The 27,960-nt window shown below is 54.5% G+C and overlaps 2 protein-coding genes across 6 annotated transcripts; both read left to right on the top strand.

Annotated features, from left to right (window-relative positions):
• Positions 1-250: 250 nt before the first annotated feature.
• Positions 251-9,571, top strand: FCGRT (Fc gamma receptor and transporter). Of its 4 annotated transcripts, none has more exons than XM_045441882.1 (7): positions 251-379; positions 1,461-1,544; positions 2,062-2,313; positions 2,774-3,049; positions 7,834-8,103; positions 8,822-8,938; positions 9,242-9,571. In XM_045441882.1, exons 2-7 carry the CDS (start codon positions 1,475-1,477, stop codon positions 9,319-9,321), a joined length of 1,065 nt encoding a protein of 354 aa, XP_045297838.1. In that variant the 5' UTR covers positions 251-379; positions 1,461-1,474; the 3' UTR covers positions 9,322-9,571. The 4 variants fall into 4 exon arrangements, with proteins under 4 accessions (XP_045297838.1, XP_045297836.1, XP_045297839.1 ...); XM_045441880.1 differs by having other exon boundaries at positions 2,059-2,313; XM_045441883.1 differs by lacking the exon at positions 251-379 and having other exon boundaries at positions 1,200-1,544.
• Positions 9,572-10,468: 897 nt separating this feature from the next.
• RCN3 (reticulocalbin 3) lies at positions 10,469-25,495 on the top strand. Of its 2 annotated transcripts, none has more exons than XM_045441884.1 (7): positions 10,469-10,576; positions 11,005-11,252; positions 13,076-13,278; positions 14,419-14,591; positions 19,918-19,978; positions 24,466-24,665; positions 24,911-25,495. In XM_045441884.1, exons 2-7 carry the CDS (start codon positions 11,011-11,013, stop codon positions 25,016-25,018), a joined length of 987 nt encoding a protein of 328 aa, XP_045297840.1. In that variant the 5' UTR covers positions 10,469-10,576; positions 11,005-11,010; the 3' UTR covers positions 25,019-25,495. The 2 variants fall into 2 exon arrangements, with proteins under 2 accessions (XP_045297840.1, XP_045297841.1); XM_045441885.1 differs by lacking the exon at positions 10,469-10,576 and adding an exon at positions 10,596-10,793.
• The last annotated feature ends 2,465 nt before the right edge of the window (positions 25,496-27,960 follow it).

The following is a 27,960-nucleotide window of genomic DNA, read 5'->3' as shown; positions in this document are numbered from 1 at the left end:
TGTTGTACAAGGAGGTAAGAAGGGGAAGAAGGGGACCCACTGAAACCTCCAGAGTTTGGACTCTGACAGTGTTGCTCATCAACTTTGTCATGAATTGGCTGGGTGGCTGACACCTCAAAATAAGAAGACAGGGAGAGACAGAGAAAGGGACCCCAGAGGGGCGGGGGGTGGGGGGAACAACAAAAAAGTTTCAAGAGAGAGGCAGAGAGAAATACTCAGAGGCTGGGCCCAGGGCCTGGGGTGTGCCCGGCAGCTGAGGGGCGGGGTTGGATATTCCTGAAGTCAGGGAGCAGTCTCCGGACAGGATGTGAGAGAGGAACTGGGGTCTCCAGTCACGGGAGCCAGCTAAGGCTGCAGGCGGGAAGGGAACTTCGTTGCCGTGAGCAGGGCTGGGGCCCAGGCCCAGGGGAGGACCGGCGGGGGTCGGGACTGCCGGGTCTGAGGGCGGAGCGGTCTGGGGCCCTGGACTCCCGGGTCCGAGAGAGGAGGGGCTGGAGCTGGGATTCCTAAGTCTGAGGGAGGAGGGGGCCTTAGGGCAGGGGCTCCCGGGTCTGAGGGAGGAGGGGTCGGGGCCCTGGACTCCCGGGTCCGAGGGAGGAAGGGCTGGGGGGCCGGGACTCCTGGTTCTGGGGAAGGAAGGGCTGGGACCCCTGGGTCTCAGGAGGGGGCTGGGGGTGAGGACTCCCGGGTCTGAGGGAGGAGGGGCTGGGGACCCTGGACTCCCGGGTCCGAGGGAGGAAGGGCTGGGGGGCCGGGACTCCTGGTTCTGGGGAAGGAAGGGCTGGGACGCGGACCCCTGGGTCTCAGAAAGGAAGGGGCTGGAGGTAAGGACGCCCGGGTCTGAGGAGGAGGGGCTGAGGTTGGACTCCCGGGTCTGAGGGAGGAGGGGGTGGGGGCCGGGATTCCCGAGTCTGAGAGAAGAGGGGTTGGGGGTCAGGACTCCCAGGTCTGAGGGAGGAGGGACTGGGGGCCCAGACTCTCGGGTCTGAGGGAGGAGGGGCTGGGGGCCCAGACTCTCGGGTCTGAGGGAGGAGGGGCTGGGGGCCGGGATTCCGAGTCTGAGGGAGGAGGGGGCTGGGGTTTGGACTCCCGGGTCTGAGGGAGGAGGGGCTGGGGTTTGGACTCCCGGGTCTGAGGGAGGAGGGGCTGGGGGCCGGGATTCCCGAGTGTGAGGAGGAGGGGCTGGGGTTTGGACTCCAGGCTCTGGGGGAGGAGGAAGAGGCGGGGCCGAGCTCTGAGACAGGACTCTCAGCCTATCCAGGCTCTGTAATTAATTAACCCAAACGGATCAAATTAAGGGGTGAAAGTTCACCGAGGAGGAGGGCGCGGTGGCCAGGCTCGGTCGCGGAGCCCCGGGGCCCACAGGCGCGGGCGCGCGTGGTGGCCGAGCCCCTCGGGAGCTGGGGGAGGAAGGGGCGGGGCGGGGGTCCGGAGCAGTCACGCGCCCCCTCCCGCCCCAGGTCTCCCGCTCAGGATGGGGGTCCCCCGGCCTCAGCCCTGGGGGCTCGGGTTCCTGCTCTTCCTCCTGCCGACACTGCGCGCAGGTGAGGGGCCGCGGCTGCCGGGTCGGAGGGAAGGGGGCGAAGGAAGAGCAGTCTGAGGTTTCCCCCGGGCGGGACACGACCTCCCTCGCCACTTGTCACCGTATCACTTTTCTTCCTCCCTCGGTCGCTGTGTTTGAGAACCACCTGTTCGCTTCGCTCTGACTGTGCCCCCCCCCCCCCCACCCCGCCGGGACCGGGCCCTCCCTCTGGGTCTGCTCCCCGCCCCGGTCTGTCCCCCTCCCCCAGTCTATCCTCCTCTTTCTGAGGCTGTCCTCCACGTTCTGGATCTGTCCTCCACGCTGAGTTTGTCCCCCAGCAAGTCTGTCTCCCTCTCTCTGAATCTGTCTTCACCACCGCCCCCCTCTTCTGGGTCCGGCCCTCCCCGCCTCTGTCTCCCCGCTCTCTGGTCTGTCTCTCCTCTCTGGGGTTGAGTCTTTTTTCTTTCAGGGTATCCGTCCTGCCCCCAGTCTAGGTCCACCCCCCCAACGCTCTCTTCACCTCTGTCTCTCTCCAGCAGAGAGCCATCTCTCCCTCCTGTACCACCTCACCGCTGTGTCCTCTCCTGCCCCCGGGACTCCTGCCTTCTGGGTATCAGGCTGGCTGGGACCCCAGCAATACCTGAGCTACAATAACCTGCGGGCCCAGGCGGAGCCGTGTGGGGCTTGGGTCTGGGAAAACCAGGTGTCCTGGTATTGGGAGAAGGAGACAACAGACCTGAGGAACAAGCAGGAACTCTTTCTTGAAGCTCTCAAAGCCTTGGGAGAAGGAGGTAAGACCAGGATCCCCGAGTCTGAGGGCGGAGGGGGCCCGGAGCCAGGACTCCTGGGTCTGTGGGAGGAGGGGCTGGGGGCCTGGACTCCTGGGTCTGAGAGAGGAGGGCGCTGGTGGCTTAGACTCCCGGGTCTGAGGGAGGAGGGGCTGGGGGCCTGGACTCCTGGGTCTGAGAGAGGAGGGCGCTGGGGCCCCAGACTCCTGGGTCTGAGGGAGGAGGGCGCTGGGGGCCAGGACTCCCCAGTCTGAGGGAGGAGGGGCTGGGGGCTGGACTCCTGGGTCTGAGAGAGGAGGGCGCTGGGGCCCCAGACTCCTGGGTCTGAGGGAGGAGGGCGCTGGGGGCCAGGACTCCCCAGTCTGAGGGAGGAGGGGCTGGGGGCCTGGACTCCTGGGTCTGAGGGAGGAGGAGCTGGGGCCCCTGCTCCTGGGTCCTACTTACCTGTATTTGGGCACCCCAGGTCCCTACACCCTGCAGGGCCTGCTGGGCTGTGAGTTGGGCCCTGACAATGCCTCGGTGCCCGTGGCCAAGTTTGCTCTGAATGGCGAGGATTTCATGGATTTTGACCCCAAGCTGGGCACCTGGAGTGGGGAATGGCCTGAGACTGAGACCATCAGTAAGAGGTGGATGCAGGAGGCGGGTGCGGTCAGCAAGGAGAGGACCTTCCTGCTCAACTCCTGCCCCCAGCGGCTGTTGGGGCATCTGGAGAGAGGCCGCGGAAACCTGGAGTGGAAGGGTGAGCATCCTCCGGGGGCGCCTCTGACCCCCACGGAACTCTCCATCCCCACGCCCTCACCTCGGGCCTCCCCCTCCTCCCCCAGCCTCTTCCCTGGCCTCCTAGCCTCCAGTCGCCCCACTGCAGCTCCTCCCCTACATGGCACACTCCTTCCCTACTCCTGTCCCGCTCCACTGGCCCTCAGAGACCTCTGGCCACAGCTCAGGCTCTTCGGCCAGGCCTCCTCCGTCCTCCTTGGCCTCACGTTTCTCCATCGGGTCCACCTCTGCCATTGCCCTTCGGGTCCCTCTGGTGTCACAGCCGGCGAGATTTTCCTGTGGCCCAGGAGCCTTTTCACTTGCTTCCTTTGGACTCAAACGATGCCTTGTGTGACCCCCATTAGGGCACAGACACACTCTGAGCTGTACTTCTGCGCATGTCTGGGGGAATCCTCAAGGGCGGGAATTCGAGCTCTTTTGTCGTCAGTGTCCCCATATTGCAATCCCAGCTTCCATCCTGGCCCTCCATGCATACCGTCTCCTGAGCAGTCAGGGGAATGTCTTTTTTTTTTTTTTTTTTAAGTTTGTTTATTTATTGACAGAGAGAGAGAGAGAGAGAAAGAGAACGTGCAGGGGAGGGGCAGAGAGAGAGGGAGACAGAGAATCCCAAGCAGGCTCCACGCAGTCAGTGCAGAGCCCAACTTGGCGCTCGATCTCCCAAACCGTGAGATCTTGACCTGAGCTGAAATCAAGAGTCAGTTGCTTAACTGACGGAGCCATTATGTTTTAAAACATAAACGAGCTCCTAGCCCACCATTGCTTAAAAATGTCCATTAGCGTTTCTCTCGTCTTACGTGAAAATCCAACCTCTGCTCCATGGCCTACAGGTAGCTGGGTCCGGCTGCTTTCCACCATTGTAATTTCACAACACCCAACCGTGGTGGCCTTCTCTCCCCCTCCTCCAAATGTCAGGTTCTTTTCCTCCTCAGGCCCTTTGCACCTGCTGTGCCCTCTGCTTGCACTTCTCCTCCTTGGGATCCTGCCATGACTGGGTCCTTCTCATGCTTTCGGTTTGATTTTGGACATCAGCTCCTTCAGCAGGGCCCTATCACCCTGGTTAAAGTGTGTCCCCCTACCACCCCCATTACTGTCCCCCCATGCCATTGTTTTGTCCATTCAATCACTATAGTGTCCAACACTTCACTATAGTGTTTTTTTTTCTTTTTTATTGGGGTGTAGCTTACGTACCTCAAGTACATGGCTCGATTAAGCTTTATGGACGCCCATGTACCTGCGAACCAAGATCTAGAACATTCCCAGCACCTCAGAAGCACCCCAGCACTTCTTTGTGTCCTCTCCCATTCCATACCTCCCGAGGGTAACAACGGACCTGATTTTTATCACCATAGCATTGCCTGATTTTGAACTGATTTGAACTGTGAGCACGTGCTCGTTTGTGTCTGGCTTTTTTCACTCAAGTGTGTGTGTCATGAGACTCCTCTCTGTTGCTGGGTGTCAGTAGCTGATGGCTTTTTATTGCTGAGTAGTATTTCACTGTGCAGTTCATACCACAGTTCATCGATGAATGCTTTCTTTTCAGTTTGGGGCTGTTGAGGAATGAAGCTGTAATGAGCATTCTTGTACATGTCTTTCTGAATGTTTTTAAGTTTATTTATTTATTTATTTTGAGAGCGACAGAGACAGTGTGAGCAGGGGAGGGGCAAGAGTGAGGGAGAGAGAGAGCATCCCAAGCAGGCTCCATATTGTGAATGGGGAGCCCAATGAGGGACTTGAACTCAAGAACCTCAAGATCATGACCTGAGCTGAAGTCAGATGCTTAACTGACTGAGCCACCCAGATGCGCCTTTAATTTTTTTTTAATTTTGATTTTTCTTTATTTTGAGGGGGGGGGGGCAAAGGGAGAGAGAGAGAATCCCAAGCAGGTTCTACGCTCACTGTGGAGCCCAACGCTGGGCTCCATGCCACGACCCTGGGATCATGACCTGAGCCACAATCAAGAGTCAGATGCTCAACCGATTGAGCTACCCAGGCGTCCCTCTTTTTTATTATTATTATTATTATTATTATTATTATTATTTTTTTTAAATATATATATATATTTTAACGTTTATTTATTTTTGAGGCACAGAGAGACAGAGCATGAACAGGGGAGGGACAGAGAGAGAGGGAGACACAGAAGCTGAAACAGGCTCCAGGCTCTGAGCTGTCAGCACAGAGCCCGACACGGGGCTCGAACCCACGAACCGTGAGACCATGACCTGAGCTGAAGTCGGACGCTTAACCGACTGAGCCACCCAGGCGCCCCCAGGCGTCCCTCTTATATATGTATTTTGATACGAATGTGTAGTTAACATTTCTTTTGACTGAATACCCATGCACAGAATGGTTGCATCATAGTGTAGGCATCGGATTAGCTTAATAGGTAGTGCTAAACACTTTCTCGAGGAGGTTGAACCAATTTTATAATCCCACCAGCTATGTATGAGAATTCCAGGAGCTTCACAGACTTGCCAGAATTTGCTATTGTCTGTCTTTAATTGTAACCATGCTGGCGGGTGTGTGGCAGAATCTTATTGTGGTGTGCTTTTCATGTTTCTCAGGGTAAATGAGAATCTTACACATGGTTTGGCAAAATCAGATAAATCAGATTTGGGGTGCTTCGGTCGGTGGAGCGTCCCAACTCTTCATTTCAGCTCAGGTTTTTGATCTCAGGGTCATGAGTTCAAGCCCTGTGTTGGGCTCGTCACTGGGTATGAAGCGTACTAAAAAAAAATATATCTATATCTGTATCTCTATATATCAGATAAATATCTATAAATCAGATAAATGAGGTGGTGACTAGTGATGTTGAGTATACTTTTGCACATTACTGGCCAGTCAGGTGTCTGCTCTTTGGGCGGGGCTGTTTGAGTGTTTTGCCCATTTTTAAGTTGGAATTTTTATCTTTTTTGTCTTATTAGAGTTCTTAATATATTCTGGGTATGAGTCCTTTGGATTTTTCAGATGGTCTGTTAGAAATAGAGTGTCTTCCGGTGTCTGGCTTGTCTTTTCATTCTCTCTCTTTTTTTTTTTGTAATGTTTATTTATTATTTTTGAGACAGAGAGAGACAGAGCACTGAGCGGGGGAGGGGCAGAGAGAGAGGGAGACACAGAATCCGAAGCAGGCTCCAGGCTCTGAGCTGTTAGCACAGAGCCCGACACGGGGCTCAAACTCACGAACCGTGAGATCATGACCTGAGCCGAAGTCAGACGCTCAACCAACTGAGCCACCCAGGCGCCCCAGTCTTTTCACTTTCTTGATGAAACCTTTTGATGAACAGAATTTCTTCATTTTTATGAAGATCAACTCATCCATCTTTTATCTATAGCTCTTGTGTGTGTTCTCTTTAGGAAATCTTTCTTTTCCCAAAGTTATGAAGGTATTCTTCTATGTCTTCTGGAGGCTTGGTTGATAAGTAATTTTCATATATAGCTGTATGATACATCTTGAGTTGATTGCAGGTAATGGTGTGAGGCAAGGGATCAAGTTTCATTTGTCCCTCATGGATCTCCAGTTGACCCAGCATAATTTGTTGCAAGACCACCACCATCCTGTCCCCCCCCCGCCCCCCCCCCCCCCGAACTGCAGTAGAGCCTTTTTCCTAAATTAGATGTGGATCTAGGGCGTCTGAGTGGCTCAGTCAGTCAAGTGTCCAGCTCTCGATTTAAGCTCAGGTCATGATCTCACAGTTGGTGGGACGGAGCCCATGTCTGGCTCTGCCCTGACAGCATGGAGCCTGCCTGGGATTCTCCCTCTCTCTCTCTCTTTCTCTCTGCCCCTCCCCTGCTTGCACACCTGCTCTCTCTCTCTCCAAATAAATAAATACTCTTAAAAAAAATTAGATGTAGATCTGCTTCTTGGTTGTTTTGAAGAATCCACCAATGATGTCATGTGGACCTGGAAATTTGTTGAAAAGTTTAAATTATGGATTAAAATTGTGAAATCATTATAGGACTACTTAATTTTTTAATTTCTTCTCGTGTCAGTTTTGGAAGGTTGTATTTCCTAGGAATTTGTCCAGTTCATTTATTTTATTAACAACTTAAAAAAATTTTTTTCAAGTTTATTTATTTATTTGGAGAGACAGCACGCAGGGGAGGGGCAGAGAGAAAGGGAGACACAAGCCAAAGCAGGCTCCAGGCTCCAAGCTGTCAGCACAGAGCCCCATGCGGGGCTCGAACTCACAAACCGTGAGATCACTACCTGAGCCCAAGTCGGACACTCAAACAACTGAGCCACCCAGGCGCCCCCCTCTCACTCTCTTTTAATGACCTTAGGATCTGCCTTCTTTTCGCTCATCACAACACTTTCACAGCCTATTTCCTGTTCGTTTATTTGCACACACATATTTGCCTCTCTCCCCTCCTTAGAACGGGAGCTCCGCGAAGACCAGGGCTTTTGTCTATCTCGTTCACTGCTGTGTCCGCAGTGCCTAGAAGAGCGTCTGGCACATGACTGATGTCCTGTTGTGTACACGTCTAGGGTAGGAAGGCATGAGAGGTGGATACCTTCACTGTGGATAGCTTGGTTCCCCCCCTCCACCCACCCCCCACCCCCACCCCCAGGAAGATCCCTTTACCTTTACTACTATATTCTCCAGGCTCAAGGCAGGGCACCTGGTGGGACGTGCTGGACGTCCTGGAAGGAATGGAGGCCCGGGTATGTCCCTGTCCAGCCCCTCGCCAGCTCTGGCCCTAGGGGCTCCCGGGCTCGAGGCTTAGGTCCGTCTGCCTGTTCGTCTGCAGAGCCACCCTCCATGCGCCTGAAGGCCCGCCCCGGCAGCCCCGGCTTTTCTGTGCTCACCTGCAGCGCCTTCTCCTTCTACCCCCCGGAGCTCCAACTGCGGTTCCTCCGCAACGGGCTGGCAGCCGGCTCCGGCGAGGGTGACTTCGGCCCGAACGGCGACGGCTCCTTCCACGCCTGGTCTTCACTGACAGTCAAAAGCGGCGACGAGCACCACTACCGCTGCCTGGTGCAGCACGCGGGGCTGCCGCAGCCCCTCACTGTGGAGCTGGGTGAGCTGTCCTGCCGCGCGATGACGCTGCCTGCCGCCTCCTGGTGGCCTCTGCTCCCCCTGCTGTAGCGGTCCTTCCCGAGGGTGACCGGCTTCCACCACGCTGCCGCCCGGCGTCCTCGAGCCTGACTGCCTTATGCCCCGCTGCTGCCAGTTCCTCCAAAGCCTGGCGGCCTTCTGTCCTGTCTCGCTTGCCCTCCCCGAGCCTGTCTGCCTTCTGGCCTGCTGCAGCTGCTGGGTGGAACTCACGAGTCCCGCCTCTCATTAACCAGTGCGGACAGGCCTCCGGAAGCCGAACCACCCTCCCTCCTGCTGCTGCTAGTCTGGTCATTTGCTGTCTGCTGCTGCCGGTCGTCACTGAGGCTGACCATTTATGGCTCAGCGACTGCCGGTCCTCTACAAACCTGACCTTCTACTGCCCTGTGCTTGTTTTGCCTGTCTGACACACGCCCTGCCGCTACAGGTCCCCTTGGCCAGGGTGCCGGAGACCCCTCTCGCTACGGCCGGTTCTTGTAGGCAACACGGGGGGCGTTCTGCACAGACCTAGGACATCAGCTGGCCGGCTTTCCCTCCGCCCACACCCCACACCCGTTCCCCCAGGACTTGATGCTGGGATCTCTGAGGTTGGGGAGGGGGCACTGAGACCGCCCAGTCCCCCTGGCCTGATGCAGATGGGCTGGAGGGCCCCTTCAGCATCTCACATCATTCTCTGGCTGCAGAATCACCAGCCAAATCCTCGATGCCAGTGGTTGGAATCGTCATTGGCCTCTTACTGCTCACGGCGGCGGCTGCAGGCGGAGCTCTGCTATGGAGGAGGATGAGAAACGGGCTGCCAGGTGTGAAGCAGGAAGAGGGAAGAGCCTCAGAGACAGGGACAGAAACCCCAGAAGAGAGGGCGACGCAATCCTGGGTGGAGGGGGGGGGGGGGAAACAGATGTAGACAGAAAGAAACAGAGACTCAGAGAGGTGGGGACCGGAGGGAGGAAATGGAGACTCAGAGCGGGACAGAAACCTGTGGAATAAGACAGAGGCTGGGAAAGACAGACAGAGGGACACAGACACACACGTGGGGGAGGGGCAGTCAGGAGCCCAGAGGATTTCCGAGCTTCTGATGACCTCCCCTCTTCCTCTTTCCTCAGCCCCTTGGATCTCTCTCCGTGGGGACGATGTAGGGGCCCTCCTGCCCACTCCTGGCCTGCCCAAGGATGCTGACTCTTAGGATATAAATGCATTCTCAGCAGCTGCCTGATCACCCCCCCCCCCCCCCATCCTGGCTACTACCAGCTAATGTAGTCAGGCCCCTTTTATGCTGTGAGACCTCCTGGAATCCTGGTATTTCTGAGCCTCCAGAAAGAGTCCTGGGCCCGATGACCTTCTGGATTTCTCCTCCTGTGGTCTGCCTCAGTTTCCCCTCCTGATGATTATGACTCTTTTCCACCTCCACATATAAACGCGAGTTTGGGCCCAAATCATTGTGTTCTTATCATTTCAACTTTTTAGGGGGGGGGGGAAGTAAGACAATGAGTGGGGGGAATAAACAGTGTTGGCCCTGACCTTCCACACTCTCTCGATGCCAATATGTTGCCCCCGTGGAATATACCAATTTTATACCGAGTCATGTCTTTTTCATTCATAAGCTTCACAGATACTGAATGCCCACACTGTGCCGGGCATTTTGAGGAATTCTTGGCTGGAGTCTGGCCCGACTCCTCTTTGGAGCGGAAGAGAAACATTGTTTCCTCTTTGAGAGAAATGGATGCCTCTGGCCCCTTGGTTCCCTTCTTTCTAAAACCATGCTGACAAAGGGAAAGATAAAAATACATCTCTTGGGGTGCCTGGCTGGCTCAGCTGGAAGAGCATGAGACTCGAACTCCGGGTGGTGAGTTTGGGCCCCACCTTGGGTGTTGAGATTACATACATACATACATACATACATACATACATACATACATAAACAAAGAAACAAACATGGGGTGTCTGGATGGCTCAGTCTATGGAGCATGTGACTCTTGATCTTCGTGGTGAGCTCGGGTCCCATACTGAGCATGGAGCCTACTTATAACAAAACAAAACTTAAAAAAATACATCTCCCCCCCCCCCCCCAAAGAAAAAGCAAATCTCCCAAGAGGCTCCCGAAATCGAAGAGCTGGGGGTGGTCGGGCAGGGAGCTGCGAGGCCTGCCGGGAGCTGTAGTCCTCCCGCCTCGTGTCTCTCCAGGGGCCGCCCACCTCGCCGGCCCCGGGAAGGGGCGGGCGGAACCTCGGGGGCCCCCACTCTTCTCTGTGGACGTGGCGTGGGGCGTCCGCGGAGTTCACGGGCCCCGCCCCCTGGGGGGTCTTCGTGAGCGCTCATTGGTCGGAGGGCGGGCCTCTGAGCTGCTGGAGGCGGGGCCTGGCTGGAGAGCCGCCAAATGGGGCATCTTTACGGAGAACGCCGAGCGGAGCGTGTAGGGGGAAGCGAAGCTGGATTGTCTGGTAAAGGGAGGCGAGAGCGGGTGGCCTGCCCAGGGAGGGCGGTTCGGGTTCGCTCGGGTCGAGGAATTGAGTCCAGGCTGCAAAGGACGCCTGAGAGTCTGCATGATTTCTCTCTGGCCACGACCCCATCCCATACTTGGCGTGGGAAGTACGCCACGTCTCCCGCTTGAAACCCCCACTAACGGCTCTGGGACCAGTCTGGGACTCCCTCAGAAGAGTCAGTCCCTACCTCGGAGAACCCCGCCCCCCTTTTGCCCATCCCCGGCCCTTCTTGAGCCCTAAACTTTGCGGCTTGCTACCATCTGTCTTGTCTTCGCTCTCTCCACGCACCGCACCCCCCCCCCCCCCCGCGCCGGCCCGGCATTCTTCTGCCCTGTCTCTATCCTTTTTCCTGTGACCCCTGACTCCTAGCCTCCACCACTCCCTAGGGACTGATGATGTGGCGTGCATCACTTCTGCTGCTACTGCTGCTGCTCAGGCGTGGGGTCCAGGGCAAGCCATCCCCTGACGCAGGCCCTCACGGCCAGGGGAGGGTGCACCAGGCGGCCCCCCTGAGCGAGGCCCCTCATGATGACGCCCACGGAAACTTCCAGTACGACCATGAAGCTTTCCTGGGACGGGAAGTGGCCAAGGAATTCGACCAGCTCAGCCCAGAGGAAAGCCGAGCCCGTCTGGGGTAGGAGAGAGATGGAAGGGAGGATTCGGGGTTGTATTTTTAAACAGGGAGGTCAGGGGAGGCCTCAGTGAGAAGGTGAGTCATGGTGAGCCATGTGAGTATATGGGGGAATAGCATTCCAGGCAGAGGGAACTGTAAATGCAAAGGCCCTGAGGCAGGAGCAGGCTTGATATTTGAGCAACAGTGAGGCTACCGAAAGAGGAGAAGGTGGGAGGTCACGGCAGAGAGAGAACAAAGAGCCCGGGGCCTTTCAGGCCACAGTGAAGATTTCAGCTTTTCTCTGGATGAGATGACAGCCAAGGGAGGGCTCTAGGCAGAGGAAGGATCTGAGCTGACTTAAGTGTCAACAGAATCCTTCTGGTTACCTTTGGGGGAACAGGCTGTAGGGGGCAAGGAGCAGGGAGCCAGTGAGGAATCAACTAGAGTAGTCTACATGGGAGACCAGAGACGATGGTGACGAGACCAGGGTGGAGACAGTGGCGGTGACTGGGTCTGCTGGCTGGGAGATTGTGCTTGGATGGGGTTGGGTGAAGGAGGGTTGGAGGAGGAAAGGCAGCCATAGGCTAACGCATTTGGAACAGCCCTTACTACAGTACCTGGAACCCTTCTAAGTGCTTTACAAGGGTTAACTTAGGCAATCCCCACAATCAGGCTAGTGTTTATCCCTCATTTTACAGGGGTAAACCGAGGCTCAGAGAGTTTGTTCGTGTTTTTTTTTTTTTTTTTTTTTTTTTAAGTGACTTGCCCGCGGTCACACAGACAGCAAGAGGGGGTGGAAGAATTTGCACCTAGACTGAACAACGGCCTGAACCTCAGTGAGGGAGGGTGTGAGTCCTGGGGACTCTAGCTCCAGACCGATCAGAGCAGAGACAGCCCAGAGCGGGAGGGGGCGGCGACCTGGGCATCGCCATCTGGGAGTCAACCCTAGGGGCTGGGTTGCGGGGCTAAAGGACAGCGACCCAGGGGAGCGCTCCCTGTGGGCTCTGTGAGCGGTTGGGCAAGGACCCAAACCGGTGACGGGGGCCTGGGATCCGACTGGAGCGGCCCGAGAGAAGGTGTGTGAGGAAGGGCCTCCAGGGGCTTCATACGAGACCGCAAGGTGCACGTGGTCCGGTCGGAGCACGGGAAGGGAGTGATGGAGGCCAAGCCGGCGGGGTTGCGGGCGAGTGTCTTAGGCCAATGCCTGATACAGTCAGGGAAAGGTAGGGAAGAGGTGCGGGACGCAGCCCAGGGCGGCGCTGTGGGGAGAGGCACCTGCAATGGGCCGGTGCAGCCAGGCGGGCGGGGCAGGGGGCGGGTTGGAAGGGATGGCCTGAAGACCCGCAGGGCCTAAAACGGTGAGATGTCAGGGGTGAGTGTGGCCGTGGCCATCAGAGTTCAGACAGAGGCTTGGGACAGGGGCCATGCGGGCGAGGGGCGCGGTGTGGCGCCTCGCTCCCTCACCCCACCCCGACTCGGACAAACAGATGGAGCAAGTGAGGGTCTAGGGGCAGAGTTGGAGTGGAGGGTGTGACCCTGGATTGTCGTAGGTCCTTCCCCCAGCCTGGGCTTGTGGAGGACCGCGGCGCCTCGGAAAGGGCGTGAGAGCCTCTGGGAGCCGAGCCTGGATTGAGGGGGCGGAGCCCCGCGCTGGGTGCGGCCCTGGGGTTGACACGTGCCTCCCCTGGCTGTGCTGGCGGCTCTGAGACCGCGCGATCACCGCGCTCTGAGGGTGTGTCTCGAGTGGGGGGCGTGGCTCTGCTCCAGGGGCGGGGCCTGGGTGGAGGCGGGACTCCTGGGGGGGCGGAGTCCGGGACTGACGTGTGCCCCGCCCGGACTCGCAGGCGCATAGTGGACCGCATGGACCGCGCAGGGGATGGGGACGGCTGGGTGTCGCTGGCCGAGCTCCGCGCTTGGATCGCGCACACGCAGCAGCGGCACATACGGGACTCGGTGAGCGCGGCCTGGAACACGTACGACACGGACCGCGACGGGCGTGTGGGTTGGGAGGAACTGCGCAACGCCACCTATGGCCACTACGAGCCCGGTACGCGGCGAGACCCCGACTCCCGCTCCCCACACACATCGTGACCCTGACTTTTTTTGATAGTCTCATCCTGAGAACCTTTAGCTTATTAAACAGAATCCCTAAGCTTTGACCTCTAACCCTTGAGCAGGGTCTACCCACTTCTAGTACCCCATCACCCTGAGACTCCCCGCCTCTGATCTCTGGCTTCTGGCTCCGGCATCCGCGACGTCCATAACCCCGCGACTGGGGGATCCTTGACCAGGGACATCTACCTGTCATACTCCGTCATCCTGACCATTGATCTCCGACCTCTCATCCTGAGAACCCCAAATCCGTTCACCCTGTCCCCTGGCTGTCTGGGGACATGGTAAATGTTCCTGTCTGTCGCCATGCCCCAGCCCTGTGACCCCCACAGCTAATGTTCTCTCCCTCCTGGACCCTCACCCCACACTCCTCCTCCAGCCTGTCCCTCATGCAAATCCCAGAGGGGCTTTCCACACCCAGATCTGACCCTGACCTTCCCCTGCTCACAGCCTTTCATGGCTTCCCAGAGCCTCCAAAGGAGATTCCCAGCAACTCAGTCCAGCCTGGCTCAACGCTCTGGCTTTCTTTTTCTGCATTTTCTGGCCAGCCATGTGGATCTCCCTCAGTTTCCCTGAACTCATCACGCTCTTCAAAACTCCACATTCCGCTCATACTGTTCCCTTTGTTGAAAATGCCCTTCCTCTCCTCTCTGTCCTTAGCCCGAGTCAGTATAACCTACTGCACCAGAGGGTGACCTTGGGGCCCCAAGGGCCAGTGTCCACTCAGAGGTCATCATTCCTGGCCCTATGACTTTGGGCCACTTATTTCCTCTCTGTGGGAATCTATTTTCTCCTTCATAAAGTGAGAATAAATGAAAGAATTCCTTTTACTCGTGTGTGTGTGTGTGGGTGGGTGTGAGAATTAAATGCAATTTTGTAGGTAAAGAGCATATAATAAGCTCTCACTGCAGGGTAGATACTATATACAAATAATGAATCTCTATTAATTATTATGGGTTCTGTGAGGTCTTCCTGCCCTGACTCCACTGAGTTGGATCCCTTTGGCTTTTCCCTCAACCAGCCTCGTATTCCCTCCGATTAAAGCACACCTGACCGAGATATCCCCCTTCCCCAGGTGAAGAGTTTCATGATGTAGAGGACGCCGAAACCTACAAGAAGATGATGGCTCGTGATGAGCGGCGTTTCCGGGTGGCGGACCAGGACGGGGACTCAATGGCCACTCGTGAGGAGCTGACTGCCTTCTTGCACCCCGAGGAATTCCCTCACATGAGGGACATCGTGATTGCTGTGAGTGAGGGCCCGAGGAGCCTGCTCCTCACTTCCCACCTTCTCCTCTCCCCCACCCCAGACCCAGGCTTTTGACGTCAGGGCCAGCCTAACAGTGCCCGTCACCTGGTCGTCCAGCGCCTTCCCCAGGGAACCCAGGCTACAAACAGATCAATGGAGGGCAACTTCTCCCTTGCCCGACTCCTGACCTCCCAGTGTCCAATCTCTCCTGGCTCTGCCTTCCCCTTCCTGTGGTCACATTTGGGGTCTGGGCCCCCAGCCTGCCATCAGAAGAATCCCCCAGGGGCGCCTGGGTGGCTCCGTTAAGCGTCTCTCGGTTTCTGCTCAGGTCATGATCTCACGGTTTCATGAGTTCGAGCCCCATATCGAGCTCTGCACAGGCAGTGCAGAGCCTGCTTGGGATTCTCTCTCTCTCTCTCTCTCTCTCTCTCTCTCTCTCTCCCTCTCTCTCCCTCTCTCCCTCTCTCCCTCTCTCCCTCTCTCCCTCTCCCCTCTCCCCTCTCCCCCTCTCCCTCTCCCTCTCCCTCTCTGCCGCTTCCCCACTCACACCGTCTTTGTCTCTCTCAAAATAAATAAATAAAACTACTTTTTTTTTTTTTTTTTTTTAAAGAAAACACATCCCCCAGACAGACTGGGGCACCTGGGTGGCTCAGTCAGTTAAGTGTTCGACTTCGGCTCAGGTCATGATCTCACGGTTCATGAGTTCGAGCCTCGCATTGTGCTGACAGGAGCCTGGAGCCTGCTTTGGCTTCTGTGTCTCTTTGCCCTCTCTTTGCCCCTCCCCCGCTGTACTGTGTGTGTGTGTGTGTGTGTGTGTGTGTGTGTGTGTGTGTGTGTCTCAAAAAGAAATAAACATTTAAAAAAAAGAAAACAGGGGCGCCTGGGTGGCGCAGTCGGTTAAGCGTCCGACTTCAGCCAGGTCACGATCTCGCCGTCTGTGAGTTCGAGCCCCGCGTCGGGCTCTGGGCTGATGGCTCAGAGCCTGGAGCCTGTTTCCGATTCTGTGTCTCCCTCTCTCTCTGCCCCTCCCCCGTTCATGCTCTGTCTCTCTCTGTCCCAAAAATAAATAAACGTTGAAAAAAAAAGTTAAAAAAAAAAAAAAAAAAAAAGAAAACATATTCCCCAGAAATGCCTCTGGAAGCCCCAGTTGTGGCCAAACTCCAGGAAAGCCCCAACCTGACCACACCCCCATACATGGACTTTCTATTTGTAATTTTTCACCAATCCCCTCTCCATTTTATAGTGGAAGGATATCGTTCTTTAGACTTTAATAGACTTTAATTTTTTTGTTGTTGATGTTTATTTTTGAGAGAGAGCCAGAGCGCGAGCAGGGGAGGGGCAGAGAGAGAGGGAGACCCAGAATCTGAAGCCGGCTCCAGGCTCTGAGCCATCAGCACAGAGCCCAATGTGGGGCTCGAACCCACGAGCCGGGAGATCATGACCTGAGCCGAAGTCGGACGCTCAACCGACTGAGCTACCCAGGCGCCCCTTATTTGTTTGTTTGTTTGTTTATTTATTTATTTATTTAAAATGTTTATTTTTGAGAGAGAGAGACAGAACGCGAGCAGGGGAGGGGCAGAGAAAGAGGAAGACACGGAATCAAAAGCAGGCTCCAGGCTCTGAGCTGTCATCACAGAGTCCAATGTGGGGCTCGAACCCACGTGAGATCGTGACCTGAGCTGAAGTCAGAGCTTAACCAACTGAGCCACCCAGGCACCCCTTTATGTATTTATTTTTAGTGTTTGTTTATTTTTGAGAGAGAGAATCATGTGCACGTGAGCTGGGGAGGGGCAGAGAAAATGGAGGACAGAGAATCTGAAGCAGGCTCCGTGCCGACAGCACGGAGCCCGAGGCAGGGCTCGAACCCACGAACTATGAGACCATGATCCGAGCTGAAGTCGGATGCTTAACAGACTGAGCCACCCAGGCACCCCTCACAAATTAGTTTTCAAATATAATTATGTGTATTTCTAAAATAGCTAACTTACTGGTGTGTTTAAATGCCCAAAAGATGCAAAAAAAAAAAAAAAAAAAAAAAGAAAGAAAGAAAGTGAGTGATCCTCGACCCTACTCCCCATCCCGTCCCCACGGCTAACCCCTGTCTTGTGTTTCCATTTTCAGAGCTGTTTTGAGGGTCTGTGGCAAGCCTGTTAGGACCGAGGGCTCTGAGGCCAGAAGGCCTGGGTTCAAATCCCAGCCCTGCAGCTTTCTGGCTGTGTGATCTTGGGCAAGTTATTTAACCTCTCTAGACCTTTCCTCACCTATAAAATGGTGGTACTGATAATATCCATACATGAAGGCTGGTTACAGGGACTAGATGAGTTAGTACATGCCAAACTGCAAAATTGACCCGTGGTAGATGCTCATTACGTCCCTTTACACACACACGTCAGTATAGCTACGGGATAAACCTTCTGGAGGGAATCACTGCACCCACTGGGATGTGTGCTTGCAGTGGCTTTAGATGTTTCTAGGGCATTTTATTGGCTTGATGTCCAGCCCACTCTGGAGATGACAAAGATCCAGAGAGGAGAGGGGCGCCTGGGTGGCTCAGTCGGTTACGCGTCTGATTCCTGGTTTCAGCCCAGGTCTCGATCTCCCGGTCCGTGAGATCGAGTCCCGCGTCAGGCTCTGCAGTGATGACACAGAGCCTGCTTGGGATTCTGTCTCTCTGCCCCTCTCCCACTCATGCTCTTTCTCTCTCTCTCTCTCTCTCTCTCTCTCTCAAAAAAAAAAAAAAAAAAAAAAAGGATCCAGAGAGGAGAGATGTTAACCCAGCCTTCTGGAACTCACTAGTAGATAATGTTGTAACACCTCTTTACTCTCCTAAGTTGGGATTATTTTTTTAACGTGTATTTATTTATTGAGGCAGAGAGCAGAGGGGAGGGTGGGGAGAGAGAGAGAATCCCAAGCAGGCTCTGCGCTGTCAGTGCAGAACCCAGTGCGGGGCTCGATCTCACAAACCGTGAGATCATGACCTGAGTGGAAACCAAGAGTCGGACGCTTAACTGACTGAGGCACCCAGGCGGCCCCTGAGTTGAGATTACTTAACAGACCCTGATCGCCATGTCCTGTGTGCCGGGGGCACCGTCGTAACACCTTTACCTAAGCATTACGTTGATTGAATTGTCACGGCAACCCTGTGGGGGTGGGCAGTCACCTTCATTTTACAGACAAGGACACGCAGGCACAGAGAGGTGAGACTTGCCTGAGATCACCCAGACTAGAAAGTGGCGCAGCCTGGATTTGAACCCCAGCAGTTGAATCCATGGTCCCCACCAGGGGGCAGCAAACTATGTAACCTGCGGCTGAATCCAGCCCACAGCTTGTTTTTGTAAATAAAGTGTTATTGTAACACGGCTAGGGCCATACACTTCGTGTGCTACAGCTCCAGAGTTGAGTCGGAAATAGTTCCTATCTGGCCCTTTATGGAAAAAGTTTGCCAAGCCTCTGTCTGAATTCCACTCTTAATCTTTCACGTTCACGGATGTCAGGTGTAACCTCCCCACACGTAGGATTTCAAAACATTGCTATTAGCCCCAACTGTACTATATCAAGGGAACACAGAGAAAAATCACTTATAAGATATAACAGGAGGGGCACGTGGGTGGCCCAGTCAGTTGGGCCTCCGACTTTGGCTCAGGTCGTGCTCTCACCAGTCCCGAGTTCGAGCCCCGCATTCGGGCTCTGTGCTGACGGCTCGGACTCTGGAGCCTGTTTCGGATTCTGTGTCTCCCTCTCTCTCTGCCCCTCCCCCACTCATACTCCATCCCCCTCTCTCTCAAAATTAAATAAACATTAAAAAAAAGAAATAACAGGAATTTCAATATATGTATCGTAGAGTTACTAGATTTAGCAAATAACAAAGGGCATTCAATTATACTTGAACTTATGACAAGTAATGTAAACAACAAATACGTTTTTTAGCATAAGTATGTCCTACGCAATATCTGGGACATACTTATGTTGAAAAACTATCTGACATTCAAAATTTTTTCAGTGTTTATTTATTTATTTTATTAAAAAAAATTTTTTAACGTTTATTTATTTTTGAGACAGAGACAGAGCATGAACGGGGGAGGGGCAGAGAGAGAGGGAGACACAGAATCCGAAGCAGGGTCCAGGCTCGGAGCCATCAGCCCAGAGCCCGACGCGGGGCTCGAACTCACAGACCTTGAGATTGTGACCTGAGCGGAGGCTCAACCGACTGAGCCACCCAGGCACCCCAGTGTTTATTTATTTTTGAGAGAGAGAGAGAGAGAGAGACAGAGCGCAAGCAGGGAAGGGGCAGAGAGAGAGAGAGACACAGAATCAGAAGCAGGCTCCAGGCTCTGAGCTGTCAGCACAGAGCCCGACGTGAGCCTCGAACCCGTGGGCCACGAGATCGTGAACTGAGCCGAAGTCAGCCGCTCAACCGACTGAGCCACCCAGGCGCCCCTATCTGAAATTCAAATGTAACTGTGTCCTATAGCATAAGTATATTCCAAACACTGTGTGGGGAGATACTTATGCTAAAGAATTATTGCTTGTTCATCTGAAAGTTGAATGTAAGTGAGCCTCCCATATTTTTTCTGGCCACCCTAAGATGTTGGAGCTGTCTCTGCTAGAAAACATAGTGGGGTGTCGGACGCGGCACTGTCCTATAGTGAGTGAGTTTGAATGTAAAAGTGGGGAACAGAAGCTGTTTGCTCAAGAAGTGGAGAAAGGGGCGCCGGGGTGGCTCAGTGGGTTAAGCGTCCGACTCATTTCCGCTTAGGTCATGATCTCACAGTTCCCGGGTTCGAGCCCTACGTCGGGCTCTGTGCCGATGGTGCGGAACCTGCTTGGGATTCTCTTTCTTTCTGTCTCTCTGCCCTTCCTCTGCTTGTGCTCTCTGTCTCTCTCAAAAATAAATGTAAAACCTAAAAAAGAAAAAAAACCCAAAGTGGAGAAAAACACCAGGAACTGAGGTATTGTGCGTGACAACGGTCCACCAAGTTATGTCCTGCTTATACGTAAAAGGGAGCTAGGGGCTAGGCTCTGCTAAATGGGAAGAGGCTTCTGCCCTTGGAGAGTGTCTGCTTCGGGGGTGAGAACAGTGTTACCGATGCGGGACACATCTCCTTGTGTGTTCTGTATGTTACAAGACATCCGGGTTCCCTGGCCACCCCCCCACCCCACCCCAGGTAGGGCCTGCATCACTGTGCACCCCAGAAAGCCACCCAAGCCCCGGCTGGGTAGACCGTGCCGAGACTGCTCTGATGCCTGGCCGCACAGCCGAGCCAGAATTCCCAGAGAGAACCTCACATCCCTCCCCTAGAGCTTGACCCAATGCCTCTCTCCCCAGGAAACCTTGGAAGATCTGGACAAGAACAAAGATGGCTACGTCCAAGTGGAGGAGTACATTGGTGAGTTGAACCTGATCCCCTCCCTGAGGACGCTTGTCTGCTCCCGAACAGCCCAGTGTATACCACCCATGGGAGAGCCATGGCCCTCTGAAGTGGGGGCAGGGGCACTGCTTGAGTTCGTGTAGCCACCAGACATTTTTTAGGCACCTACTGTGTGCTGGGCCCCTCATGTATTTATCGATCACCCACCGCGTGTCAGGCCTAGCAAACATTTATGGAGTACGCATATTTGCTGGGCCTCGCCAATTTTTATCAAGCACCTACTATGTGCCAGACCAGAAGAGCATTTATCAAGCACCTACTGTGTGCCAGGACCAGGAAACATGGATTGAACACCTACTGCATGGTAGCGGTTGAGGATACAGCAGAGAATATCCCACACCGGGTTCCTTCCTGGGAGGGTCTGGAGTCTGCAAAATCCGGCCTCAGGGGCTGCATTGGTTGGGGTGGGAAGTCAGGGAGCTTGTCTTGAACTTGTATTTGCACAGCAAAGGCTGTGTCTCCTGTTATTCCGAATTTGGGGGGTGGTCTTGTGACACCCCCAAATTTGCCCTCGGCCCCGCCTCTACCCCTGTCTTGAAGGGCAAAGAATTTAGCTGAGGGGAAAGCTGTTAAACATGGATATTTTTTCAAGTTTGAAAATATTTTTCTTTGGGGTGCCTGGGTGGCTCGGTCGGTTAAGCATCCGACTTCAGCTCAGGTCATGATCTCGCGGTCCGTGAGTTCGAGCCCCGCATCGGGCTCTGTGCTGACAGCTCAGGGCCTGGAGCCTGTTTCGGATTCTGTGTCTCCCTCTCTCTGTGACCCTCCCCCGTTCGTGCTCTGTCTCTCTCTGTCTCAAAAATAAATAAACGCTTAAAAAAAAAAAAAAAGAAAAAGAAAATATTTTTCTTTTTCTTTAAGAAAAAAATTTTTGTGTTTATTTTATTATTTTTTTATAAAGTGTTTTTTTAATGTTTATTTATTTTTGAGAGAGAGACAGAGCACGAATGGGGGAGGGGCAGAGAGAGAGGGAGACACAGAATCCGAAGCAGGGTCCAGGCTCTGCACTGTCAGTACAGAGCCCGATGCGGGGCTCGAACTCACGAACTGTGAGATCATGACCTGAGCTGAAGTCGGACGCTTAACCGACTGAGCCACCCAGGCGCCCCTTAATGTTTATTTTTGAGAGAGAGACAGAGCATGAGGGGGGAGGGGCAGTGGTTGGGGGGCGCGTACAGAGACTCCCAAGCAGGTTCCACGCCGCAAAGTAAGTGCAGAGCCCGACTCAGGGCTCGATCTCATGACCATGAGATCACTACCTCAGCCGAAACCAAGAGTTGTATGGTGAACCGACTGAGCCACCCAGGTGCCCAACACATTTTTTTTTTAAGTTTATTTGTTCATAATCTCTACACCCAACATGAGGCTTGAACTCAGGACCCCAAGAAGAGTCACATGCTCTACCGACTGGGCCAGCCAGGCCTCTCAAGACCTTTTTATTTATTTCTGAGAGAGAGAGAGAGACAGAGCGCAAGTGGGGGAGGGGCAGAAGTATCTGAAGCAGGTTCCAGACTCCGAGCCGTCAGCGCAGAGCCTGGTGCGGGGCTTGAACTCATGACCCGCGGGTTCATGACCTGAACCGGAGTCAGACACTTAACCAGCTGAACCATCCAGGCGCCCCAAGACCTTTTTATTTAAGCATAATTCATTTTTTTCTTTTCTTTTCTTTTCTTTTTTTTTTTTTTTTTTTTTTACATCTATGAGGGTAGAAGTCTTCCCCCTACCCCCCTGTAAACAAGAACTGCAGCATCGTCACTGACTAAGAATGAAAGCTGGCACCCTGTCACATGCTGGCCTCTGTTCTAAGTGGTTAGCACCTCATCAGTTCAGTTAATGCCCCCCTCAACCCCTACGAGGCTGTGATTCCCCCATATTACGGATGAGGAAGCTGAGGCCCGGAGGGATAGATACTTGACTGAGGGGGAAGCAGGACGTCAGTTCAGGCGGCCGAGCCCAGGGTCCCACCCGGACCCCCCTAGGCTGCTTCTCTTCCCCGTGGGGTTCCGGACTCCCCAGGGTCCCGTAACCTCACACATTTGAATGGTATGGGGAAGAACGGGAAGGAGGAGTACTGAGGGCGTGTCACGGGCCCTGAGCCAGGCTGGGAGGGGGGGGCAGGTGGCGAGTCAGGGAGGGTGGGAGAGGTGGGGGTGCGCCGTGCTCCGGAGTGCGGGCTTCACAGCCCGCCTGCCTCCTTCCCACCTGCCCGCCTGCCCCCCCCCAGCTGTGTGACCGCCCGCGAGTTCCTCGTCCTCGGTGTCCTTGCCTCTAAAGGCGGTCATAGAGCACCCAGCCGGTACAGTCACCTGTAGGCCCCCCAAACTCCCCTCAGCACATGAACGCCCGAACGAAAGGTCTATCCAGGCAATGGAATGTTATTGGGGCATACAAAGGGATAAAGGATTAATACAATGCTACAAAGTATATAAGTCTTGGAAACAGCGCGCTGAGTCGCGGTGGGGTACAGGAAACCAAAGTGACGTTGTGTGGCAGCTACACTTTAATAAGAAAACGGGGGCACCTGGGGGGGGGGAGTTCACTCTGTTTGAGGCTCTTGATTTCCACTTGGGTCATGATCTCCCAGTTCGCGAGTTTGGCCACGATATCGTATGACTGCATTTATATGAAATGTTCAGGATAGGAGAATTCATGCAGACAGGAATTAGATTACTGGTCGCCAGGGGCTGAAGGGGGGCCGGGGGTAGGATAGGGAGTAACTTTTTTTTTTTTTTTAATATTTATTTATTTTGAGAGAGAGAGAGAGAGAGAGCACGAGCAGAGGAGGGGCAGAGAGCGAGAGGGAGAGAGAGAATCCCAAGCAGGCTCCACACTGTCAGCACAGAGCCCGACACGGAGCTCCAAGCCACGAACCATAAGATCATCACCTGAGCCAAAATCAAGAGCCTCTGCTCAACCAACTGAGCCACCCAGGCACCCCAATTTTTGTATTAAAAAAAATTTTTTTTTAATGTTTATGTATTTTGGGGAGAGAAAGAGACTGAGCGTGAGCGGGGGAGGGGCAGAGAGAGGGAGACGCAGAATCGGAAGCAGGTTCCAGGCTCCGAGCTGTCAGCACAGAGCCCGACACAGGGCTCGAACTCATGAGCCGGGAGATCATGACCTGAGCTGAAGTCGGATGCTTAACTGACTGAGCCACCCAGGCGCCCCTGTTTTTGCATTTTTAAGTTTATATTTTTAATCTCTTGAAGTTTTAATTTTTTCCCCACAATTAAAAAAAAAAATGCCTCCAAAACTCCCATTTACCATTGTCATCATTCCCTGTAAGAAACAAGGACTTAGGACCATTAAAAGAAGAAAAAAGTCTCTTCACTTTCTCTGCCCTCACTGTTCCAGAAGCCTGACTGAGGGTCTTTGGTGACATCCTGGTGACAGCTCCCTGCCTGGTCCCCGAGGGGAGGGAGGCGTCCTGTACTATTTGTCATGGTCTTGTGTAAAAAGACTTGTCCGGTTGTAATGTCTTCCAAATCCATCTGTGGACTACTTTCCTGAATCCGGCCCCTGGGGGGAGAGTTTTTCAAACATTTCCAAACAAATGAAACAAATGAGAGGCTCCAGCAATCTTGAGGGAGCTTCTTTTTTTTGTTGTTTTTTAATTTTATTTTATTGGAGAGAGAGAGCGCATGCTTGTGCAAGCGAGGGAGGAGCAGAGAGAGAGAAAATCTTTTTTTTAAAAATTGTTTTAGTTTATTTATTTGAGAGAGAGAGACGGAGAGAGTGACCAGGAGAGGGGCAGAGAGGGAGGGAGAGAGAGAATCCCAAGCAGGCTCCACGCTGTCAGCGCTGAGCCTGATGCGGGGATTGAACCCACGAACCCTGAGATCATGACCTGAGCTGAAACTGAGAGTCCGATGCTTAACTGACTGAGCCACCCAGGTGCCCCAAGTCTTTTTTTTTTTTTTTTTTTTTCAATAATTAAAAAAAATTTTTTAGATATATTTTTTGGGAGAGAGAGAGAGAGAGAGTAAACAGAGAAGGGACAGAGAGGAGACAGAGAATCCCAAGACGGCTCTGTGCGAAGCTCAGTGCGGGGCTCGAACCTGCAAACCTTGAGATCATGACCTGAGCCAAAATTAAGAGTCGCCGCTCAACCAACGGAGCCACCCCGGTGCCCCTTGAGGGAGGTTCTGAAAGTGGGGTGAGCTGTTCTAAGGGTGGCCCACAGCATTTCACGGGTGTATCCCTCAGACTGATTGCCAGTTGAGGAAAGGATCGATCAGTCAAGTCACTTTCCCTGTAGCAGGACTGTCACCTGTAAATGGGGTGTTGCCGTTAGTCCCATTCAAACAGAGGAGGAGACCGAGGCCAGGGAAAGCGAAGGGGCCTGCCCGGGGCCCCTTGGTCAGGAGCGGTCGGGGACCGGACGGAGCCCCCGGTGGTCGCCGCGGCCCCGAACCGCCTGACGTCGCCCCTGTCGCCCGACCCAGCGGATCTGTACTCGGCCGAGCCCGGGGAGGAGGAGCCGGCCTGGGTGCGGACCGAGCGCGAGCAGTTCCGGGACTTCCGCGACCTGAACAAGGACGGGCGGCTGGACGGCAGTGAGGTCGGCCACTGGGTGCTGCCCCCCGCCCAGGACCAGCCACTGGTGGAGGCCAACCACTTGCTGCACGAGAGCGACACCGACAAGGTGTGCAGGGGTGGGCGGGGGGGGGGGGGGGGCGGGGGGAGGCTCTGCAGAACTGACCAGACCCGCCTTGGGGCTGCTGAGGTCCCCGTTGGGCCCCAACAGACATACTGAGAGGGGTGCGGGAAGGGAGGAGCGGAGAGCCAGAGAGAGAGGGACGGAGACCTGGGGGGGCCACAGAGGTCCAGAGAGGAGTCTCACAGGCAGGGCCCCTTGTCATCCCTGCTGACCTCCGACCCTCCCTCCAGGATGGGCGGTTGAGCAAGGCCGAGATCCTGAGTAACTGGAACATGTTCGTGGGCAGCCAGGCCACCAACTACGGCGAGGACCTCACGCGACACCATGATGAGCTCTGAGCCCCAGTGTGCCCGCTACAGCCTTGTGGCCCCGTGGGATGACCGGAGGAGGGGCCCCGGTGGCCAGGCCCCCCTCCCCATCTGGACCTGCGGGATGTGGCCACACCCACCCCGTGTCCCTGTCCCCCTGAGCTCTCAGGGACCCACCAGGTCAAACTTCTCCAGGACGCTGCAGCCCCTCCCTGCCCCCTCCCCTCCCCCGGGGTCTCACAGACCCAAAGGGTGAGTGACCATCCGTTTCTCACTGGCAGAACCCCCCCAGCCCAGACCAGGCCCCACCCCCACCCCCGTGTCAAGCTCAGCCTTCAAGAGCCGCCACTGACCATTCCAGCTCTGAATCTGGGCCTCACACCCCACAACAGAGAAACACCCCCCGCCCCGCACCCCACCAGCCCCCCCAGGACTCGCCCGCCTGCCGGCACGGCCCCCACAATGCCTCCTCTCTGCCAGGGAGGCAATAAATTCCAGTGCTGGGGCCTTGTCTGTGTGTCTCTGAGGGGGTGACGGGGGCCTTGGAGAGGAATTGGGGGCTGTGCCTGGGAGCTGGGCGGGAGGGGGACCGTGGGCTGGAAGGAGGGGGGACAGGCGTTTGGAGAGGAGGCTCTAGGCGTCAGCAGGTTTTGAGGGCGTTCCTGGAGCCCCCTGGAGAGCACAGGACGGCAGTGTGCTGTTGGCTGAGTGGCCTGGGGGTGGGGGCCTCCCTGGTGAACAGAATGAGGAAGTAAGCCCTGGGGACATCCGGAGGGAGAGCCAGCCAGACCGAGGGAACAGCAGAGTGTGCCCTGCGTGTGTGGATCAGCCAGGAGGCCGGTGTGGCTGGAATGGGGTCAGCGAGCTGGAGAGGCGGGGGAGGTAAGAGCAAACAGAGAGCTGGAATCTGGTGGCACAGGGTCCCGTGGACAGGTCTTCGGGGTCGCTTTGCGGTGTGACGAGATAGTTACGGGCGGAGACCCAGAGAGGCGGGGACAGAATTTGCACTCAGTGAGCTGGGAGCTCAAGGAGGGTCCTGAGTAGATGTGAGCTGACTTGGGTTCTAACACGGCGCTGTCTCCGCTGCTGAGTTGGGGCAGAAGGACAGGACGGTCCAGGCATTTATTCCTCGTGCAGCCCTGTGACACCCACTGGTTTAAATTCTCCTCTAGAGCTCCCAAAGGATCTATAAGAATAAGGCCACCAAAAGGTTTGTAACAGCTTTAACCAGGAGAGCCACAAGCCAGAAACAGCCCATGCGCTCATCCACAGGAGAAGGGGTAAATATGCCGTGGAACCTTCCCCCAGGCGACGTCACACCAAGGAAAAAGAACGATGTGGGGCACCTGGTTGGCTCAGTCGGTAGAGCACGTGACTCTTGATTTGGGGGTTGTAAGTTCGAGCCCCATGTTGGGAGTAGAGATTACCTAAAAATAAAATCTTAAAAAGATATATTCCTGGGGCACCTGGGCGGCTCAGTCATCGGTTGAACATCTGACTTAGGCTCAGGTCACGATCTCACAGTTTGTGGGTTCAAGCCCTGCGTCGGGCTGTCTGCCGTCAGTGTGGAGCCTGCATCAGATCCTCTGTCCCCCACTCTCTCTCTAAAAAAAAAATTTTCCCTGGATTTTTAGGGCAGTTAAACTGTTATGTATGATATGCTAATGCTGGATAAATGTCATTATACTTTTGTCAAAATGGCTTAGTTGAGAGTCCAACTCATGATTTTGACTCAGGTCATGATCCCGGGGTCCTGGTAGTGAGCCCTGTGTCGTGCTCCACGCTGGGTGTGGAGCCTGCTTGGGATTCTCTCTCTCCCTCTCCCCCTTTGTCCCTCTGTCCCTCCCTCTCAAACAACAACAAAGTCCCTAGCATGTACCACACAAAGAGTGAACCCTAATGTATTTATGCACTTTAGTTAATAATAATGTATCAATGTTGGCTTAGCAATTATAACTAAGTATCACAGTAATGCAAGATGTCAATAAGGCAGGGGTGGGGGTGGATGCCTGGGTGGCTCAATCAGTTAGGTTGAGCATCTGACTTTGGCTCAGGTCATGATCTCAAGGCTTGTGAGTTCAAGCCCTACGTTGGGCTCTCCACTCTCAGCACAGATCCTGCTTTGGATCCTCTGTCTCCCTCTCTAACCCCTCCCCTCCTTTCTCTCTCTGTCTCAAATGCACATTAAAAATGTTTTTTTATTTATTTTTTAATGTGTATTTATTTTTGAGGCAGAGAGAGAGCATGAACAGGGGAGGGTCAGAGAGAGAGGGAGACACAGAATCTGAAGCAGGCCCCAGGCTCTGAGCTGTCAGCACAGAGCCCGATGTGGAGCTCGAACTCACGGACCATGATTTCATGACCTGAGCCGAAGTCGGACGCTTAACTGACTAAGCCACCCAGGCGCTCCCAAAATGGTTTTTTTTTAAAAAAGATGCTAATAAGAGGGTAAACTGGAGTGGGGTAAAGGGGTATGTATGGGAATATTTTATACTTTTTTTTCATTTTCTTAAACTCAAAACTCTTAAAAAAAAAGTTTTCATTTATTTGAATAACCTCTACACCCAACGTGGGGCTTAACGTTATGACCTTGAGATCAAGAGCCGAATGCTCCACCAACGGAGCCAGGCAGATGTCCCAACCCAAAACTGCTCTTAAAAATAAAGCCTAGGGGCGCCTGGGTGGCGCAGTCGGTTAAGCGTCCGACTTCAGCCAGGTCACGATCTCGCGGTCCGTGAGTTCGAGCCCCGCATCAGGCTCTGGGCTGATGGCTCAGAGCCTGGAGCCTGTTTCTGATTCTGTGTCTCCCTCTCTCTCTGCCCCTCCCCCATTCATGCTCTGTCTCTCTCTGTCCCAAAAATAAATAAACGTTGAAAAAAAAAATTAAAAAAAAAAAAAAAAATAAAGCCTAGGGGCACCTGAGTGGCTCAGTCAGTTGAACAACTGACTCTTGATCTTGGCTTAGGTCATGG

Source organism: Leopardus geoffroyi, chromosome E2 (assembly GCF_018350155.1).
Source record: "Leopardus geoffroyi isolate Oge1 chromosome E2, O.geoffroyi_Oge1_pat1.0, whole genome shotgun sequence".
Taxonomy (NCBI): domain Eukaryota; kingdom Metazoa; phylum Chordata; class Mammalia; order Carnivora; family Felidae; genus Leopardus; species Leopardus geoffroyi.
This window is presented reverse-complemented; position numbering and strand designations above follow the sequence as displayed.

What these genes read in the sequence shown, in the direction of transcription:
- RCN3 (XM_045441884.1), top strand. Translation starts at nt 11,011, where the DNA reads ATGATGTGGCGTGCATCACTTCTGCTGCTACTGCTGCTGCTCAGGCGT. An exon ending in GAAAGCCGAGCCCGTCTGGG is followed by an intron (nt 11,253 to 13,075) that starts GTAGGAGAGAGA and finishes CCGGACTCGCAG; the next exon opens with GCGCATAGTGGACCGCATGG. An exon ending in CTATGGCCACTACGAGCCCG is followed by an intron (nt 13,279 to 14,418) that starts GTACGCGGCGAG and finishes CCCCTTCCCCAG; the next exon opens with GTGAAGAGTTTCATGATGTA.
- FCGRT (XM_045441880.1), top strand. Translation starts at nt 1,475, where the DNA reads ATGGGGGTCCCCCGGCCTCAGCCCTGGGGGCTCGGGTTCCTGCTCTTC. An exon ending in CCTGCCGACACTGCGCGCAG is followed by an intron (nt 1,545 to 2,058) that starts GTGAGGGGCCGC and finishes GTCTCTCTCCAG; the next exon opens with CAGAGAGCCATCTCTCCCTC. An exon ending in GCCCCTCACTGTGGAGCTGG is followed by an intron (nt 8,104 to 8,821) that starts GTGAGCTGTCCT and finishes CTCTGGCTGCAG; the next exon opens with AATCACCAGCCAAATCCTCG.